General features: G+C 30.1%; 2 protein-coding genes across 2 annotated transcripts; one reads left to right on the top strand and one right to left on the bottom strand.

Moving 5' to 3' along the window:
• The first annotated feature begins 325 nt into the window (after positions 1-325).
• LOC129914868 (beta-mannosidase) lies at positions 326-17,368 on the top strand. The gene is made up of 12 exons (XM_055994288.1): positions 326-605; positions 9,133-9,270; positions 9,332-9,689; positions 9,750-9,905; positions 9,969-10,062; positions 10,124-10,298; positions 10,363-10,473; positions 15,558-15,732; positions 15,792-16,096; positions 16,164-16,783; positions 16,842-17,024; positions 17,078-17,368. Exons 1-12 carry the CDS (start codon positions 482-484, stop codon positions 17,333-17,335), a joined length of 2,697 nt encoding a protein of 898 aa, XP_055850263.1. The 5' UTR covers positions 326-481; the 3' UTR covers positions 17,336-17,368.
• On the bottom strand, positions 4,289-4,927 carry LOC129914869 (carbonic anhydrase 12-like). Its single transcript, XM_055994290.1, has 3 exons — positions 4,650-4,927; positions 4,504-4,583; positions 4,289-4,417 (listed from the first exon to the last, which is right to left on the bottom strand). Exons 1-3 carry the CDS (start codon positions 4,699-4,701, stop codon positions 4,295-4,297), a joined length of 255 nt encoding a protein of 84 aa, XP_055850265.1. The 5' UTR covers positions 4,702-4,927; the 3' UTR covers positions 4,289-4,294.
• Positions 17,369-18,550: the final 1,182 nt, after the last annotated feature.

Below are 18,550 nucleotides of genomic sequence, written 5' to 3'. Positions count from 1 at the left end.
ACGTTTGGCGCAATAATAATGTGGGTGACTGTAACTATGTCTGTTAAATGTCAGAAAGCGAGCAAAAGTTCAGTCTGGTTGAACTTTTGCTCGCTTTCTTACGTTTCCTTACGTTTGTCAAAAAAAGCGTACGTAAGAAAAGCGTCATTGTGTGAGGATACACAGATTTCCTATAGTTGAACTTTTCGCAGTTGTCAAAATCGACGGCAAAGCGTGATTGTGTTTCAGCTTTTAAGATGCCTTACCGCAAGTAAAAAAAATTACTTTATGACTTTATCAGTTTAGCTAGTTTTATTTTTATGATTCGCCGTTATATTTACACGCACATTCATTTAGTTGCTCTAAGACCGCCAAGCTGTTTGCAACCCCGGGGTCTTTATTTTTTGCACAAAAATAAACAAAATCTTCTGAAGTTTTTTTTTTTGAATGCATTCATAGCGTTCATTTAGTTTTTTGACACCTTTATTTATAAAAACTGAGAATGTTTCTCAGAAATACTATTATTCTAGCAATTGTTATTATTGAATGTTATCGAAATGCAAACAGTGAAAGTGTTAAAGAAGTTGAATTCACATCTGGTTGGTCGATAAAAAATGAAAATGGCTGTGAGTAGTAAATTTCGCTTTCATTCCTTTTTATTATGTGCATTGCAAAGACTAATCAAGCTAATTGATTTTATCATCAGAACTTTGATGTCATATGTTTTCTTTTTTTATCGATAAAATTGATAAAGTTTTTATGTGTATTGCTTTTGTATTGTAGAAGGTTGATTTTGTTTGTTTTTGAAGTAAACAATAACCGAAAGTGAAATTGATATGAGGTAAAGATTTTTAGTGGACAATTTTTCTGATCGATTGAATATTATTTTAGAAGCTGAACAAAAATGAAACCATATTTATTTTAAAGCAGCTATTTGATAGATACGGTTGGTTACAGTATCTAAAGAACCTTAAGTAATGCCGATAGAGTAATTTTCAGGTTCAGTGAGTTAAACAAAGTGAGTATGTTGATATTCAAAAAAAGAAGATACATAGTTATCTGATAGTATGAAGCATGGAATTACGGTAGGTAATGAGTTACGTATACGGGTCGTTGACTTTTAAAAATAACAAGAAGTTTGAATTTAAATTCTTGCTGAATTTGAATAACGATACAATTAATATTCAAATTATTTTAAAAACTGATTACATTAAGGTTACCTTTAAACATTTTTTTTTATAAAATATTGAATTTTTACTTTCGACTATGAACTATATAATTTTGTTTGTTTGTTTTTTTTTTTGTTTAAAACAATATGATAATAAATTATTTTGTTTTATACCTTTTGCAATAAAAAAAAATTAATTCACTGATAAGGTGATTTTAATAATAAGTACAAGTTATATACAGATACACTTTTAGCACATTTAGTTAATATTTTTGACAAACTTTTATAAATTTATATAACCTAAATGTTTGTACATACTTTATTTTTATGGTCTGAATTAATAAATATAGCAGCAGCTACTTAGTTGTTTTTTTATAATCATATTTTATTGATTTTTCGATTGCTAACGTTTATGGCGAGCAACTGATTGTTTAAATGAACACTCAAATTCGTTTTATTGCAAGTTCTAAAATAAAAAATTAGATGTAAACTTTATTCGCGAACTGTAAATAACTGAAACAAAGTATCATAAGTTTACGACAAGAACTAAGACAAGAATCTTAACACCTTTAAAATTGAAATGACTTTCTCTTGAATTATTTAGGTATGTTGTTTTCCTCAACTGAGTAGTAGTAGATTTTTCTTGCACTTTTTGTGATTTTGTGGTACTTCACACCACAAAAATGGGTAAAAAATGCCTTACTGCGGTTTAATTTTAGTAATATAGATAAATCCAAATTAACTCCTGGTTTTTTTTAACTCAGATCTACACCTTTTGCACACGGATTTGCACGCACACTTTCGCATTTGAAATACATATATTTAAGGATTTTGTTGTTGGTTATTTCTGAAAAAAAAAAATTCATATAATTGTGTAAAAAAAAATCAAAATTTACTCTTATTTAAGTTCCATCACATCAGAAAAAAGGGTAGATTCGGTTTATACTCCTCAATGGAGTTAAGGAATACGACTAGTCATGTGCCTCGGGTATATACCAATCGGGTGGGTATTTACCGGGTTTATACCGGGTAAATACCCAAACGGCGGGTATCTACCCAAAATGAGGGTATTTACGATTTACAGACGAAAATGAAACATCCCACTAGGGGGAGGAGTGATGTCAAGAAATATTTTTTGCATAAAGTCCATTACATGCCCTTTAGAACGTTTCAATCAATACTTGTATTTTTATTAGCTTCACTTGTAACAAACAAACTAACTAGCAATGTAATAAAATCGAAGAAGTTAATTTTGACCGACTTCCGATTATCGTATCAAGCTGAAACTTTGTACACATATGTAGTTCAGACGTCAATACAATATTTTGGTGGTCAGGGGAGGGGCGTGGGTGGGTCGAAACACCCCAAATCAATTTTAGCCTTCAACTAACAAACTGAAGCTTAGAAAACTATAAAATAATTTTGTTAATTTATGTCAAAAAGTAGAGCCCGCTTTTTTCAAACTTATTAATAAAACTACACACAACCAAAATGCTTTCTACGCTTTTTGATCTAACCATTTGTTAGCGCCTGATTATCTCAATAGCAACAAAAAGCACGTTTTTTCTTGATTTTTCCATAGATTGCAAAAAAAAAAACATATGTATATTTTTTTCAAAAACCCACTAGATTTTTGTGGGAAATTTATTGAAGATTTCAAAACACTCCTTTTCTTGTGCAATCAGCGGATGCTGATTTATTGATCTAAAGACAAAAAGATCCTTTCCCGTTCTAAATTCGATATCTCAGCGTCGAAATAAAACTTTAAAAAGTAAATTTAAGCTGAATAAACAAGCTATCCGATCCATATTGTGATTAAGCTGGAAAGATTTTTTCCAAGTTTTCAGACCAAAAAAAAAAAAACGGAAAAATTTCGTATTTAATAGGATTGAGCCGAACATGTAGCTTGAAAAAAAAATTCATTATGATTTCTCAAAACTAGAAAGTTTGAGCTTTATCTTTTTTAAAACTTTGGAATTTTCTTTTGATCCGTTAATTTTTTCCGCTAGTGTCTTTGATTAAATAAAACTTTTTTATAAATAAAACCGTTTTCAGGAAACCAAACAGTAATAAAAGTGGGCGTGGCAGTGGGCGGATTTTGCTTAAATTACTTTAAAATATTTTTTCTTGCTCATAACTCTGAAAATTTCATTTAAAACTATACATCCGTTTTTGAAAAACAAACACTAATAAACGTGGGTGAACAAAAAAATGAATTGTTTTTTCCTCCAAAATTTAACACAACAAAATAACCTCAATCAAGAAGACCGAACAAGTGTGCCCCTGTCATGTTTATATACTATAAAGGGCCTATTTCAGAGCTTACTACATTGTTTACATCAGCTACATCAACGACTTTAAACATTTATTGCGGCGGCCTGTTGGACTTCCCGAAGCATTTTTTTGAAAATTTGCACTATTTAAACCATAATGGCCAGTTGTGGTTCAGCCTAGGGTCAGGAATTTAACTCGCCGATTTCGGTGGATTAGCAGTGGATCAGCTTTGGTTGAAGGATGGATTTAGCTATTTCAATCTATATGGACCTAGAACCAGTGCCAACACTCAATATTACCAGCGAATTCAGAAGATAAAAGTTGCTGAACCACGGATTAAATATTTGTACAACTGGCCCTAAGAAATATTTCTCGAATTTCAATCGGACTCAACTATATTAGCTTTTGAGGTTGCTGATGTAGCTGATGTAGTTGATGTAGTAGCTCTGAAACAGGGCCCCGATAACAAACAATCGAATTTGTAGCAATTATAAGTAAATACCCGTATTTACCCTCGTTTTGGTAAATACCCGGTATAAACCCACAAATGGTATATACCGGGTATTTGCCCATCACTAAATACGACATTATTGTTATGGTCTTACTTTTTCATTTTCCGACTCTAGTCATGACTCGACTTTATCTCAACTCTCAAACTTCAGAGTGTCACAAGGAGTCCATCTATGAGGCTGAGGCTACAGAATACATCACTTCAAATCAATTGCTTATGCGTAAAAATAAGCATCATAACAATAATTTGTATTTAACTTAAAATCTGTCCAACACATTAATTTATTTCCACTTATAACTAGATGTAACTTAAAATTTAACAATTTAATGAATTCACAGTTTTCCGAATTTCTTAAACATGTTTTATGTATTGAAATGTAGTCTACTTTTCTGTCGGAAAACTGGTCTATTTGAACGTTGAATTGGTCTGAAATTATTAACAACCCTTTTTCCATCAGCATCAAGAAGAGTCCAAAATTTACGAAGCTTTTAAAAATACAAACAAAACGAGTTTAAATTAATTATTTTAAATTTAGATTAATTTATTTCAAAATAAACAAATTTATACTTACATCTTGATATGATATTGGTAGAATATCTGAAAAGACAAACCATATAATTGCTTCAGAACAAGGCGGTGTTGTTAAAGATCCTACAAGAAAAAAAAAAAATATTTATAAATCCTCAACCTATCAAATCTTTTTAATATTTAATCTACCTCTATATGTAAAGTATTCATTTGGATTCAAATCAGGTACAAACGATTCCATGGTAATAGGTCCTCTAAGTTGGGCAGTACTATTGTATATAGTTATAGATTCCAGAGCTGTAAATAATTCATTCAATGTCCTGTGACCTTCACTTTCCTAAAATTATCAAATTTAACTTTGCATACTACATTTGTACAAAGAGACTCAAGTGCTTAGAATTACTTACAGGAACTCCTTGAAATAATACACCCAAGACAACAAATCCATCAGGATATTTTCTAGCTTCTTGCACAGTTGGATATTTAGAATTTTTATGAACAATATGCATTTCAAGATCATAACGTCTTCCATCGATTATATGTTCTGATCCTGCAATTCCTTCTGATCCCCAATGAAAATGAATTGCTTGTATTTCAAAAAAGTCTGGGAATTCACCGATAGTTAGAAAAGGTATTGTACCATCTTCATTCACTCGTAGGCCTACTTCAGCTGTAATTTGTGTTTTAATTTAATTTTTAATTTCCAAAAGAGAAGAGGTTCAAATTACCAGAGTAGCCATTGTTAATAACTTCTACAGGTGCAGATAATGCTTTTCTGTAGTTGAAAAATTCCAGTTGAAGATTTCGTCGAAAATATGACTAAAGGTAAAAGAGTAGTCAGTGCAAGAAGTTCGGATTTAAAGATTTGGTTTTAAATTACTTACATTTCTTGTGTCAAGTGCTATTGGTGACTGTTGCCTTCCACCGCACTCAGGATTCGACAAAGACCACAAATTTGGGTTATCATAATTCCAGTTTCCTTAAATAAAATAAAAAATCATTATCCAATTTATTTTAAGCGCGTTATTGCACTTTATAATAATTTCAAACATTTTAATTTAAAAATACTTTTAATTTTAAAAAGAAGAAACGAATTGTAGTTATACCTGCAAATGGTAAAATAAAGAACCAATGATTTAAAAAATCTGTTGCATTTGGATATTTCATTTCAACTTTTTTTTTACTCAAAATCAAATATTTACTGACCCCAAAGAAATTTAAACACGAAATGAAGTGATATATTTTATTCTGATTCAGTTAAATATGTGAAATTCTGGCTTAACTAGTTCGGGAGTCAGAGAAATTAAATCTACTGTTTACTTAATTTTATTGAATCATATACAAATCTTCTTTTTTCGTTGTTGTTGTTTTATGTTAATTGCACAAATTGTAAACTTTGATAATGAAGTGTAAGATAATTTATTTTAAGTAATAAAAATTTTCAAAAATGAAATGTATACAGTCAAATTCGTTTAATTAAAATTTGGCTGTACTTAAAGCCGCTAATAACTTTATCTTCCAAAAAGAAAATTTCCATGTTAGACATTATTATGTTATATTCAATTTTCATTAATTTCCAAAGATTTAAAGAAAATTAAACCTTCTTTGACCCAATTTCAAAAGTTTAAGTTCTATCTTGAGCTGCATTTGAAAGGACAGTATCAATTTGTTTGCAATTTTTTGATGTGCATTTCGTTTCATTTAAATGGAATTAACTGTAAATATGCACATATCTTCACATTTTTACTTGCGATATAGGTACTATAGGGCAAGTTTAGGATTCGTAAAAAAAATCGAACTCGAGATAACAATTTTACATGACATTACGATGATGGAGAATGCCAAAAAAGTGGGTCCGGCAATTCTGTCTGTCTGTGTGTCTGTCTGTGTGTCTGTCTCTATCTGGAGCTGCAGCCTAAACGAGTGAAGTGATTTTCTTCAAACTTGGTGGTTAGCAGTTTTTGGTGATTCCCTAGAGGGGAAATTGAAATTTTTTTTTTTATGACCAAAACTAACGGTACCTGCCATATAACGGAAATAGAAAAGTTAATTTTTTTCAAAAACGGCTCTAACGATTTTGATTAAAATTTTTGTGTGTAGTACGACACATAATAGCCAACTTTTTAAATATAAAAAATATTTTTTGTACCGTTATTAACGGTACCTGTCATAGAACGGTTTTTTTCGTTTCTGAATATCTCGTACAACATTAACCCGATTTAAATGAAAATTTTTATACAAAAGTGTGTACGTAAAGATAATATTAAAATTTTAGAAAATTTTCAAAAAACGCATTTTTGGTTTTTTTAAAAATATTTCAAATTTTTTTTTTGAAAAATGAATTTTTTGAAAACGAATCAATGAAAAATTTTGAAATTTAGTTTTTATGTGTAAATTAATTATTTCTTCAAAATGGCATACCAACTTTTTTTTTGAAAAATGTTAAACAATTTTTATATATAAAAAATTATTTTTTTAAAAAACGGCTCCTACAATTTTCGAAAATTTTTTTCTAAAAATACTTTTTTATACAAGAAATAAAATGGCATATTTTTAATTTTTTTTAAGATAATTTAAAACGGAGTTTAATTAATTATAAAAATAGATCTAATTTTTTTATACTACTTATGAAATTTCTTCAAAATATCAAATTTTAAATTTCTTGAATGAAAAGCTTTAACATTATAGTTACTTTAAGCATAAGAGCAAGGACGTGCGACCCCAGTCGTGCAATTTATTTTTTTTTGTAAATCAAAAGCATCTTCTTAAGACCTGTATTTATATTATTCTAACTCACATTATTTTAATTACCTGATCAGAGCCGGTTTAGAATCGATCTTATTTTGTTTATTTTTTTCACATTTCTATAAATTTAAGGATTAATTACATATCTGATTTGGTCACAATAAATTTATTTAAAGTTCACAGCACTTTTTTTTGTTATTAAAATTAATTAGAACTGTATGTCTTATTAGAATAGGTCAAGTACTTCTCCAAACATGATTCAGTTCTTTGGATTCTAATTAACATTTTTCCATTTTTGTAAAAATTATTTTTGAAAAATGTGGGTAGTTTCTAAAAAATCACAATTTTAGATTCATTTGAACTTGTATAAAATTAAAACCATCTGTCCCATTGAGCTCAAATTTGGAGGACTTATTTTTCATAATATAAACCTATCGATTAACACCAAATATGTCCTTCTAGATTAATTTTTACTCATTTTTTTAAATACTGATTGACAAAAAAGCAGACATTTCGAAATCCTTCACTTTTTAGTAAATCCTACATGAACAAAAGCACCTTAATTAAGAAAATATAAAATATCAATTCCCATTATATTTAAAAAATCAAATATGTAAAGAGAACCATAATAAAATACATTAAACAAAATTTGTACGTTTTTTTTTAATTTTATATACTATTTTTCTATTTAGAAATATCTTATTTGTAATAAACCATTCGATAAACTGCCTTGTTAAGCTTCAGATTTGTTTCTCCTAGAAACAAAAGTGTACTTTTCTTATAGTTTTTGATATGCTGAGTTAGAATACGAAGTCAAAAAAATTCTATCACGTCAGGATTTTAAGATATTCGCATTAAAGTATCACAAAATCAAGTTTTTTTTTTACAAAATCTCAAAAATAAATTACTATATCTCAAAAACCAGAGCTGACCGAAATTTTTTGAGTTCGGATTCAAAATCAGCATACTAAAGTTCATTAGAAAAGTATAATTTTTTTCTAGGGAGTAAGATATATTAATTTTTAGAGATCAGTTTCTTTATGGTAAGATATGCCAAATTTACTAAACTTACTTAAATTAAAATATTTCGGAGAAGAAAAGAGATATTGAGATGATTGAAACTGAATTTGAAAGAAAAAAATAAGTTCATTCATAAACCGTAACAATTTTAATTGAAAAATATTACATTATGCCAAAATATTTCTTCGAAAACATCAAAAAAATGGGTTTTTGAGATTTTCTAACCGGAATATCTAAAAAACGTGAAGTGCTAGGTGAATTCTGACTTCGGATTCGGAATCAGCATTTAATTTAAAGGAGGATTTCCTTGCAGACCAGTGTTATCGAAATTCATGTGAAACACTGATGAAATTTGGGATGTAGGTTTTAGATAAAGCAAGGAAAAAGGATTAAATTAAGTCTATACATTTTTTTCATGTGAAAGGGTGTTTTTCTTAGGTGTAGGGGAAAAAGTAAGTAATAATAGTGGTACCCTATTGAAGTTAGAGGCAGATAACTCTTTGTCAAGATTTAACAAGTGTTTGCGAACTTAACTCCTAAATTGATATTCACCCAGCCAAACTCGAAACTCGAAAAGCTCGAAAAGTTGTTTTTTTTTTAGTGAAAACAAAAATGAAGGGTCACCCTAATGAAATGTGGTGAAAACGTTGAGTTTGGGATAGAAAGCAAGAATAAAGACTTTTTATAAATTCACTTCGTATAATGAATTCAATGGATTAGTGACCCGTTTTCCTATGAAGTTCTTCATTGAGCCAGAAAATCCTTAAGATTGTATAAAACAAGGTTTGCCAAAAATTGTAAATAATAAAAAACACAGAAGGGCACACATTTTTAAGATAATGTTTGTGTTTAGTTGTTATATTTGTTATTATTTTAGGTTTATCAATTCATTTCTTTATTATTACAGCTATTACAAAAGGAAACTTAAAACTACCTTCGGGAATCTACAGCTCACTTCATGCAGAAGATGTTCTTTTGTCTTACAATGATGTCAACATGCGATGGATAGCATACGATAATTGGACATATTCTAGAACCTTTAAGGGTAATCGTAAATCCTAGCAAAATTCCAAACCATGTTAACCATTTTGCTTTATCTACAATAGTTGAAAAGAGCGATATTGAAAATGTCCAATTTGTCAATTTAACATTCCATGGAATCGATACAATATCAACGATTTACTTAAACGGTGATGTTCTTGGCCATACGGACAATATGTTTGTCCGATACACTTTTAATGTTCGACCACAATTGAAGGAAGAAAATTTACTTGAAATTGCAATTAAATCACCAGTGTGGGCAGCTAAGTCGTTTGCAGATGGTTTCGAAGCCAAAAATATGACAATACCACCAAATTGTCCGAATGCACGATATCATGGTGAATGTCATATGAATATGTTGAGAAAAATGCAAGCAAGTTTTGCATGGGATTGGGGACTAGCAGCTCCATCTATGGGTATTTGGTAAGTCTTAAAACCTTAAACGTATAGATAGAAATGAGTATAGTTTTGTACTCCATCAAGGAAAACTGTTGCATTAGAATATTATCAAGTGGCTTTGATAAGAGACATTGATGTAGCTGTTTCGAGAAATACATCTCACTGGGTGATGAATATTCGTGTCTTTCTCGAAACCGGAGTCAAAAAAGATTTCTATGGAGAGTTAACATTTTATGCTGTGTAGGTGGTAACACACATTTAAGACTTTATTACAAATCATTACTTAAAAAAATCTTTCTACAGGGAACTTCTTTCGAGTCCTGTTGTTGTGAGCTTCCGAAATACAACAATTAAATATACAGACCCAGTTGTACAATTTTTCCAAGCTGTCCCAGTGGTAAAAAAAATTTAGTTCATATTCTATTTATATTATAAAAATAATGAAAATATTTTGATAGGAAGACGTTGCACTGTGGTGGCCAAATGGATATGGTGAACAAAAATTGTACCCTCTTCACTTTACAATGAACGCATGGTTGGACAAGCAGGGTCCAAAACCTCGCGATCGAACAATATCACAAAAATCTATTCGTATTGGTTTTCGAACAATTGAATTGATACAAGATGACTTGGGTTAGTGTTGAATTTTTATCGTTTCGTTTGAGTTCAAAATAATTTTTTTTTTTTTTTTTTTCAGATGACGGAAACAGTTTCTATTTTCGTGTGAATGGTGTTCCAATGTTTATGAAGGGTACCAACTATATTCCTACACATATTTTACCGGAGCTCAGCGCAGATCAGAATAGAAGTAAGTAATTTTGTATTAGTACTCAAATTGGGGGTAGAGAATTATAGGTCGAATACGGTCGAAAAATAGAGTTGTGAAAACAAACGAAAAATTAAATCTTATGATTTTAGTTTCAGGGAAATTCAAAAGTAGTTCCGTTCGGACGTATCCTTCGGCCAACTATCACTTAACTTTAAATAAATTCAAGCACCAAGTTACAACTTATGTAGATACGAAATCGGTTGAGTTACTTTGTTACTAATCAACTCAAGTGATCTTTTGTGAAAAAGGATATGATTCAACAAATTGGTCAAATTGGTCTAAATTCTTAAATACAATAGTATATGTCGTTTCCATTTGCTTCCGAGATTTTTCTGAAAAATTTCAAGATTTTTTCCCTGTTAAAAGAAATATAATAGTGGAGAAACTAAAGCTCAAAAATTGGTAATATTAGGGAACCCGGCCGAACAGCTTAGATTTTGATGATCTTTTTTTTTTCAAACGTCGGTAATTAAAAATACTTAAAAGTCTATAGATTAAAAATTGCCGTTGTTGCCGTTTTGATTTTTTAAATTTAATTGAAGATTTTTGTGAACAAAAACAAATTTTTTTCAAAATTTTTTCTTAAATTTCATAAATTGATACCAAAAGATTGTCTAGGAAATTCAAGGAAAAAAAATATATGGGAGTGAGGGACAATCTTCCATAGTGATAGATGCAATTTTCTTATTAATTGACTTCAAACACAAAAAAAATATTTGAACACAACGGCAACACCTACAATATTCAAATATACATTTTTTAAAAGCTAAAAGCTTATTCATATATGTATGTTAAATTAAAATTAAGTTAATTGAATGAACGGCTTTTAAAAGAATGGTAATTGAACTCAGATTTTTGAAAAAAAAAATTATTGAAAAAATTTTAACATGTCGTTTTTTAAACTTGGTCGTAATATAAAATGCATTTATTTTTAAATTTTTTTGGCCGCATTTATTATGATTTCAAATTATAAAAGGAAATGTCAATATGTATTACGGTTTATGAAAAAAATTAAAAAGTATTTCATTTTCGAAGAACTTTTTTTAATAAAAGTTTTGAAAAAAAATGTAACTTATTTTTTTTTTAAAGTTCAACATCTAAACATACAATTATTTTTTATTCATTTAATAACCCTTACTGTTGAAGGTTAAATAGCAAAAATTTAACCCTCTACTGCATGAATTAATATTAGCGGACGAAAAAATTAAAAAATGCTTTACATGGGTTCATTGGGTTGTTTCAAAACGGTTTTCATAAAAAAAATTTGTTTATAAGCCAAATTTGGCTTCGTATGCATTAAGGGGTAAGAAATTTTACTAATTTAATTTATTCAGATTATGAAAAGAATACAATTAAAAATATCAAAATAAAAATATTTATCATTTAAAAACAAAATAAAGTAAAATAAATACATTGCATTACAAAAGGTTAAGAATTAATTCAAATTTTGCTCATTTTAAGACAGTGAACCGAGAAAAGCAATTTGTTTTTGTCCGGTATATATATTTTTTCTTGTTCAAATTCTTTCCACTGTCGAAGTAAGTCTTGCTCAAACATTTTCACCCACTCCCAGATCTTACAAAAGCTAAAAAGTAATAAAATGATTGAAAAATATTATAGGTGATCCCCCCTCCCCCTAAAATTTTTGTGGTTACGCCTCTGGAAATGGGGTTAACATGAGAAAAATGTCTCTAAGAGCGAAGGGGCTCCATTTCTGAAGTAAAACATAGCTTCCAAGCAAAATAACAATGTAAAGAAACACAATTTTCCAACAAAAAAATTAAACAAATTGTGTAGATTTACAACCCCTTAATGCATACGAAGCCAAATATGGCTTCCGTACTTTTTACCCTCCCAAGAACAGGCCAATAATTTTTTTTAAAATAAAAATTGGTTCATAGCATACACAATTAGACAATCGATCAGAAATAAATTTTTAATTCTACTTTACTTTCCAAACAAACGCAGTAATTAACACTTAAAGTATGAATATATTCTACACTTTCGATTTCAATGTACACGACTGATCGACTCACCTGTGATCATAAAATACACCTTTATTTTGGGTCGGACACCCGAAAAAAACTATCTCTATGGGTTTTCAGAAACACAAAGAAGAGGATTGTATTTAATCTTTACCATTTTTTTGTAACAGAAAAGAGAAAAGTGCGTACAAACAGACAACACCATATTTGGCTTCGTATGCAGTAGAGGGTTAAAATTCCTATTTACCACAGTCTTTGAGAAAATTAATTATTTCAATGCAAACAATCAGTTTTAATAAAAAAAAAACCATTGAAATTGAAGTAATTTTTCATTTTTTTTTTTCAAAAGTGTGATATATTTTACATTTATTGCTTCGAAATTCCACTGATAATATTTATGGCCAAAAAATAAAATAAATTTATATTTTATTAGAAAAAGTTTTAAAAAAAGTCATTTTAAATTTTTCTAATAACATTTTTTTTTAATTCTGAGTTTGAGGACCATTTTTTCAAAAAGTCTTGATTAAATTTAGTGGATTTAAATTTAAGAGATAAGAATGAGCTTCTGGCTTTTTAAAAATGTATTTTAAAATATTGTAGGTGTTGCCGTTGTTTTCAAAATATTTTTTTTGTGTTTGAGGTCAGAATGTTAGAAAATTGCATTTATCGCTTAAACGATGGCAGATTGTCTCTTACTGCCTTTTATATATTTTCCTTAAATTACCTAGAGAATCTTTTGCTATCATTTGTTTTATGAAATTTAAGCAAAAAAAATGGTTTTGTTAAAAAAAAATTAATTTTAATTATAAAAAACATTACGGCAACACCGGCAATTTTTAATCTATAGACTTGAAAAAAAAATCGTCAAAATCAGAGCTGTTCGGCCGGGTTCCCTAATAATTTGCTTTAGTTACTGTACTATAAAATTTGTTTTAGTAATATTCTACGAAATCAGTTCGTATGGAAAAAACTTGTCCAATCCAGGAAAAAATAAAATGCACGACTGGGGTCGCACGTACTTGCTCTTGCAGTTCAAAGCACTTTTATGTTAGTCTACTTGTAGATTTTAAAAGCTGGCTCTAAATTTAAAAAAAAAATTGATATTGAGGAAGAGCCGACATTTAGGGCATGAAAAAAATTTTTTTTTGTTATTTGACTTTTTTGAGAAAAAATAAAAATGCAGTTTTATTGCCACTGCTTTAAATATTACGTATACAAAGTTTAATCAAAATCGTTAGAGCCATTTTCGAGATATTCGCAATATCGTATTTTTTTGTATGGGAGGTATACGTTCTAAACGAGATATAAAAAAACAAAAAAAAACCAACTTTCAGAATTCTATAAAAATCATCTGTACCAAATTTGAAGAAAATCCGTCCACCCGTTTAGGCTGTGGAAATGTGTACAGATGGACGCACAACCGCACAGACGCACAGACGTACAGACGCACGGACGGAATTGCGAGACCCACTTTTTTGAAATTCTCCATCATCGTAATGTTGGTTTTGATTAAAACCTCAAATTTTTTTTTCGACACGAAACCAATACTTGCCCTATAGAGCAAGTAAAAACTCATGCACTGAGGGAAAAAAACGCAACGTAAAATGCAATATCTTGAAAATAAAATTGAAAGAACATAAGAAATTTTTTTTATTTTTGTCGGACCTCAGCTTTTATTGCATTTTATCACTCTCATTTCCAACAGTGAGATAGCACGTTGGTAAAGCATTCGCCTAGTGACCCAAGATTTGTAGGTTCGATCCCCAGCGGCTGCCAATTGATGCTTTTTTTCAAAGTTGAAACAACTTTGATTTAAAGATGTTTTTTTTAACGACAAACCACTAACGATGCTTCTACTTTGATTTTAAAATTTTCGTCTTCAACGCAAAATCATTCCGAAAAATAGTTGAATCAATGTGGTTTTCGTTGATTTTAAGTTGTTTTTTTCCCTCAGTGTATTACAATAACCTTAACCAATTTGGTGTGGAAGTAGGTGTGACTGGAACAAAGCGTTCGAAATCTTTGTTTTTTCTTTTTATATTGTTCTTGTACCTGTACAGTACCTACACCCGTCGACATTAATCTCAGTTGATTTATAATTGATATTTTTGGTGTTTTATCAATTTAACTGCATGATGATTAAGACTGATAGTTTGATAAATTTCACATCATTTAAATATAGATTTAATTAATTTAGGAGAAAAATCATACAAACCCAAAAAAATAATTCTTTTTTCGAAGACAGGTTTAATTTCAAGTTTACTTTAAATTTGAACAATTTAAAGTAGAGTGCTTTTTTGTTAGCTAGTTTTTATAAATACAATTTTGAACCAATTTATTATTTATAATAAGAATTTATTATTTGAAACATTGAAATAAAAAATTTCCAAAAATTAATAGGTCAATTTTCAAAAAATTGTAACATTTTAAAAAAATCCAAAAACACTTTTTTTTACATTTAAAAAAAAATTTAATATTAAGTAGGTACAACTATTCAAACGCTGCGGCCTTGTGGATTTCTCAAAATCCTTTTAAAAACCATCAAAGTATTTCAGGACATTATTCAGAGAACCTATCAGAAAAAATCAGCAGGATTAGATAAGAAATCAAAGTTATTCTTAATGAAAACTACCTCATCGGTAAAGATATATTTTGTAGGGACTAGCGAATGGAAATTTGCAAAAATTATTCCTATTCCAAAGAGGAACAACCACAAAGATCGTCTCTGAATTATAGCTAATTTTTCTTTGGACAAATTTCTACTCGAAAGTTGAAAAAAGAGGCTCTAGAGCCCTCAATAGAGCTGAAGGGCCTTTTAAGAACACTTTTTAGTCACATTAAAACTGTTATATGATTTACATTTTTAAGAGTGGCTTTTTAAATTTGTTTACTCTCTCAAGAGCCCACCAACAAGTTACCTGGTCAGTGGTCACCCATTCTGTCCCTTTTCTAGAGTTACTTTAACGTCCAAATTGAAAGCTTAATACAAAACTCCGATTTGAAATCTTCATCACTAAATGCGTAACTACTCATTTCTTTTTGAATTTGATTAATTTGTGTTTTATTTTTTTGTCACAGTAAGATTGCTTATAGCCGGTGCTAAAGATGCTCACATGAATATGATTCGTGTATGGGGTGGAGGAATCTATGAGTCTGATTTTTTCTACGATCTAGCTGATTTGAATGGAATACTTATCTGGCAGGATATGATGTTTGCTTGTGCAATGTATCCAACTCATTCACCTTTCCTCGAGTAAGAATTGCTTCCAACCTTTCAAATCAAGATTATAATAAAATCCTTATTTTCTCAAGTTCGGTGCGAACTGAAGTCATCCAAAATGCCAAAAGACTATCTCGTCATGCAAGTGTAGCAATTTTCGCTACCAACAATGAAAATGAAGTGGCCTTAGCTCAGGATTGGTATTCAACCGGAATCAACCGTGAAAAGTTCGACGAAGATTATCGAAAGTTGTATGTTGGCACAATCAATCATGAACTACGAATAATTGCACATAGTTCTCGACCAGATCCTTTGATTTCATCTCCTTCGAATGGTGTCAAAGGCGTAGAAGATCGATTTATCTCGAAAAATCCACAAGATGAAAAATACGGAGATGGTAAGTTGCGTCTCTTTTATTTTAACTTTTATATTTGTTCATCATTAAAAAAGGGTCTTGAACTCAGTTCATTTTTATGATGTCTTTAAGGACTCTTGGGATCCTGATATCTATCCAAGACCTCGTTTCTCCTCGGAATATGGTTTTCAAAGTCTTCCCTCGGTAGGAGCTTGGAAACGTGTCTTGGGTAAGAATGACAAGATCCATGACTTGATTGATCATCGTCAGCATCATCCATATGGAATGTTACCGATCACTAACATGGTTATGAGACATCTTCCAACACCACCGCCATACGATGACCCTAATATGGAAGCCACAATCTATTTAAGTCAAGTTGCTCAGGCAATGTCTGTGAAAGTCGAAACGGAGCTTTATAGAAGTTTGCGTGATACAGAATATCGAACTATGGGTGCACTTTATTGGCAACTTAATGATGTTTGGGTAGCACCATCGTGGTCCAGTATTGACTTCTATGGCAATTGGAAGATTCTTCATTACTGGGCTAAGGAATTCCTTGCCCCAACAAGTATAATAGCTCTCCACGATTCGCGTTCAAAATCCATCAATTTGACACTAGTTCGTGATGATATTGGGGATAAAGTTCTAGAAGCTGATGTAACTATGAATACGTTCCTTTGGTCTGAATTGTATCCGAAGAAGTCAATCACGTGGCAAGCTGAATTGGTAAGTCTCGATTTGAACTATTAAAAAAATAGATAATCATTCTCACTCTCCCAAATAGAAACCTAATTCGGGTCACCTTAACAAAATCATTCCATTGGATCAGATCTTCGTTGATCGATTCAGCCCAAGTAACTCATTTGTACAATTTGTTCTTAGCAGTAAAGCAAATGTTATATCTCGAACTTATTACTTCCCTGGTACGATTAAGTCAGCTGTAGGAATTAAGGATCCCAAGTTGAAGGTATTGTTGAACATTTCTATGATATGGGTATAATTTAAATTATTCTTATTTAGGTTCAAATCTCTTCAAGATATTGTCGAACTGAGTCAACATTGAATAGTTATAGCTTATCAATACAAGTTGAGCATCCAGCTTTGTTTGTGTATATTGAAATTATTCATAATAGTGTGAATACTTATAGACTATCGAAAAATGGATTCATGCAAGTGGATCCTATACAAATGGTGCATTTGGAATTTACAAATAAAAAATGTATTGAATTGACTACGGACAATATTAAAGTGACAACAGTTAATCAATATATGGTTTGATATGATAATAAATTTTGTATCAAAACATGGAAATGTGTTTTTTTTTTATTATGGTTTTCGGTAATCTTGATATTCCGCAAGAAGGTTTCAATCTTTAAAATATTTTTTTTGTAATATATTTATTAAATATATTTTGGGAAAAAGGCTCTTATCCGTCATAAAAATAGCTGAAATAATATTTTAAGCGACGTTAGAAACAACAACCAACTTTGAAAAGTTCGAGAAAACTCGGAGTTGCAACGCTCTTATTGCAAAAAACGTTTGTATTCCTATTTTTTTGAGAAGTCAACTGCTACATACATAAAGAATAGAAAAAACGTTGAGCTTAAAGTTATCCTTAACAATATTGCATTCAAAGATATTATTAAAAATATATTCTTGAATCACAAAAAAATCGAAAAGGAAATCCTTTTTTTAGTAACTATTACGTTTATTACACTTTTTTCTATAATTTTCTCGAAAACTGCTCAACCAAATTTTAGCTGATTTCGTCAACACGTTTATATAAACTAATATGCTATGTTTAAATAATTTTTCATGCTAAAAATTTTCATAAGTGTTTTAATTTGCCTTGTAAAAAACATTTATAAATGTTCACTGTGGTGTATACGTACTTTTTTACTTGCGATATAGGTACTATAGGGCAAGTTTAGGATTCGTAAAAAAAATCGAACTCGAGATAACAATTTTACATGACATTACGATGATGGAGAATGCCAAAAAAGTGGGTCCGGCAATTCTGTCTGTCTGTCTGTCTGTCTGTCTGTCTGTCTGTCTGTCTGTCTGTCTTTCTGTCTGTCTGTCTGTCTGTCTGTCTGTCTGTCTGTCTGTCTGTCTGTCTGTCTGTCTGTCTGTGTGTCTGTCTCTATCTGGAGCTGCAGCCTAAACGAGTGAAGTGATTTTCTTCAAACTTGGTAGTTAGCAGTTTTTGGTGATTCCCTAGAGGGGAAATTGAAATTTTTTTTTTATGACCAAAACTAACGGTACCTGCCATATAACGGAAATAGAAAAGTTAATTTTTTTCAAAAACGGCTCTAACGATTTTGATTAAAATTTTTGTGTGTAGTACTACACATAATAGCCAACTTTTTAAGTAAAAAAAATATTTTTTGTACCGTTATTAACGGTACCTGTCATAGAACGGTTTTTTTCGTTTCTGAATATCTCGTACAACATTAACCCGATTTAAATGAAAATTTGTATACAAAAGTGTGT

This window comes from Episyrphus balteatus, chromosome 3 (genome assembly GCF_945859705.1).
Source record: "Episyrphus balteatus chromosome 3, idEpiBalt1.1, whole genome shotgun sequence".
Taxonomy (NCBI): domain Eukaryota; kingdom Metazoa; phylum Arthropoda; class Insecta; order Diptera; family Syrphidae; genus Episyrphus; species Episyrphus balteatus.
Note: the sequence above shows the minus strand (reverse complement) of the source record. Positions and strands in the feature narration are given on the sequence as shown.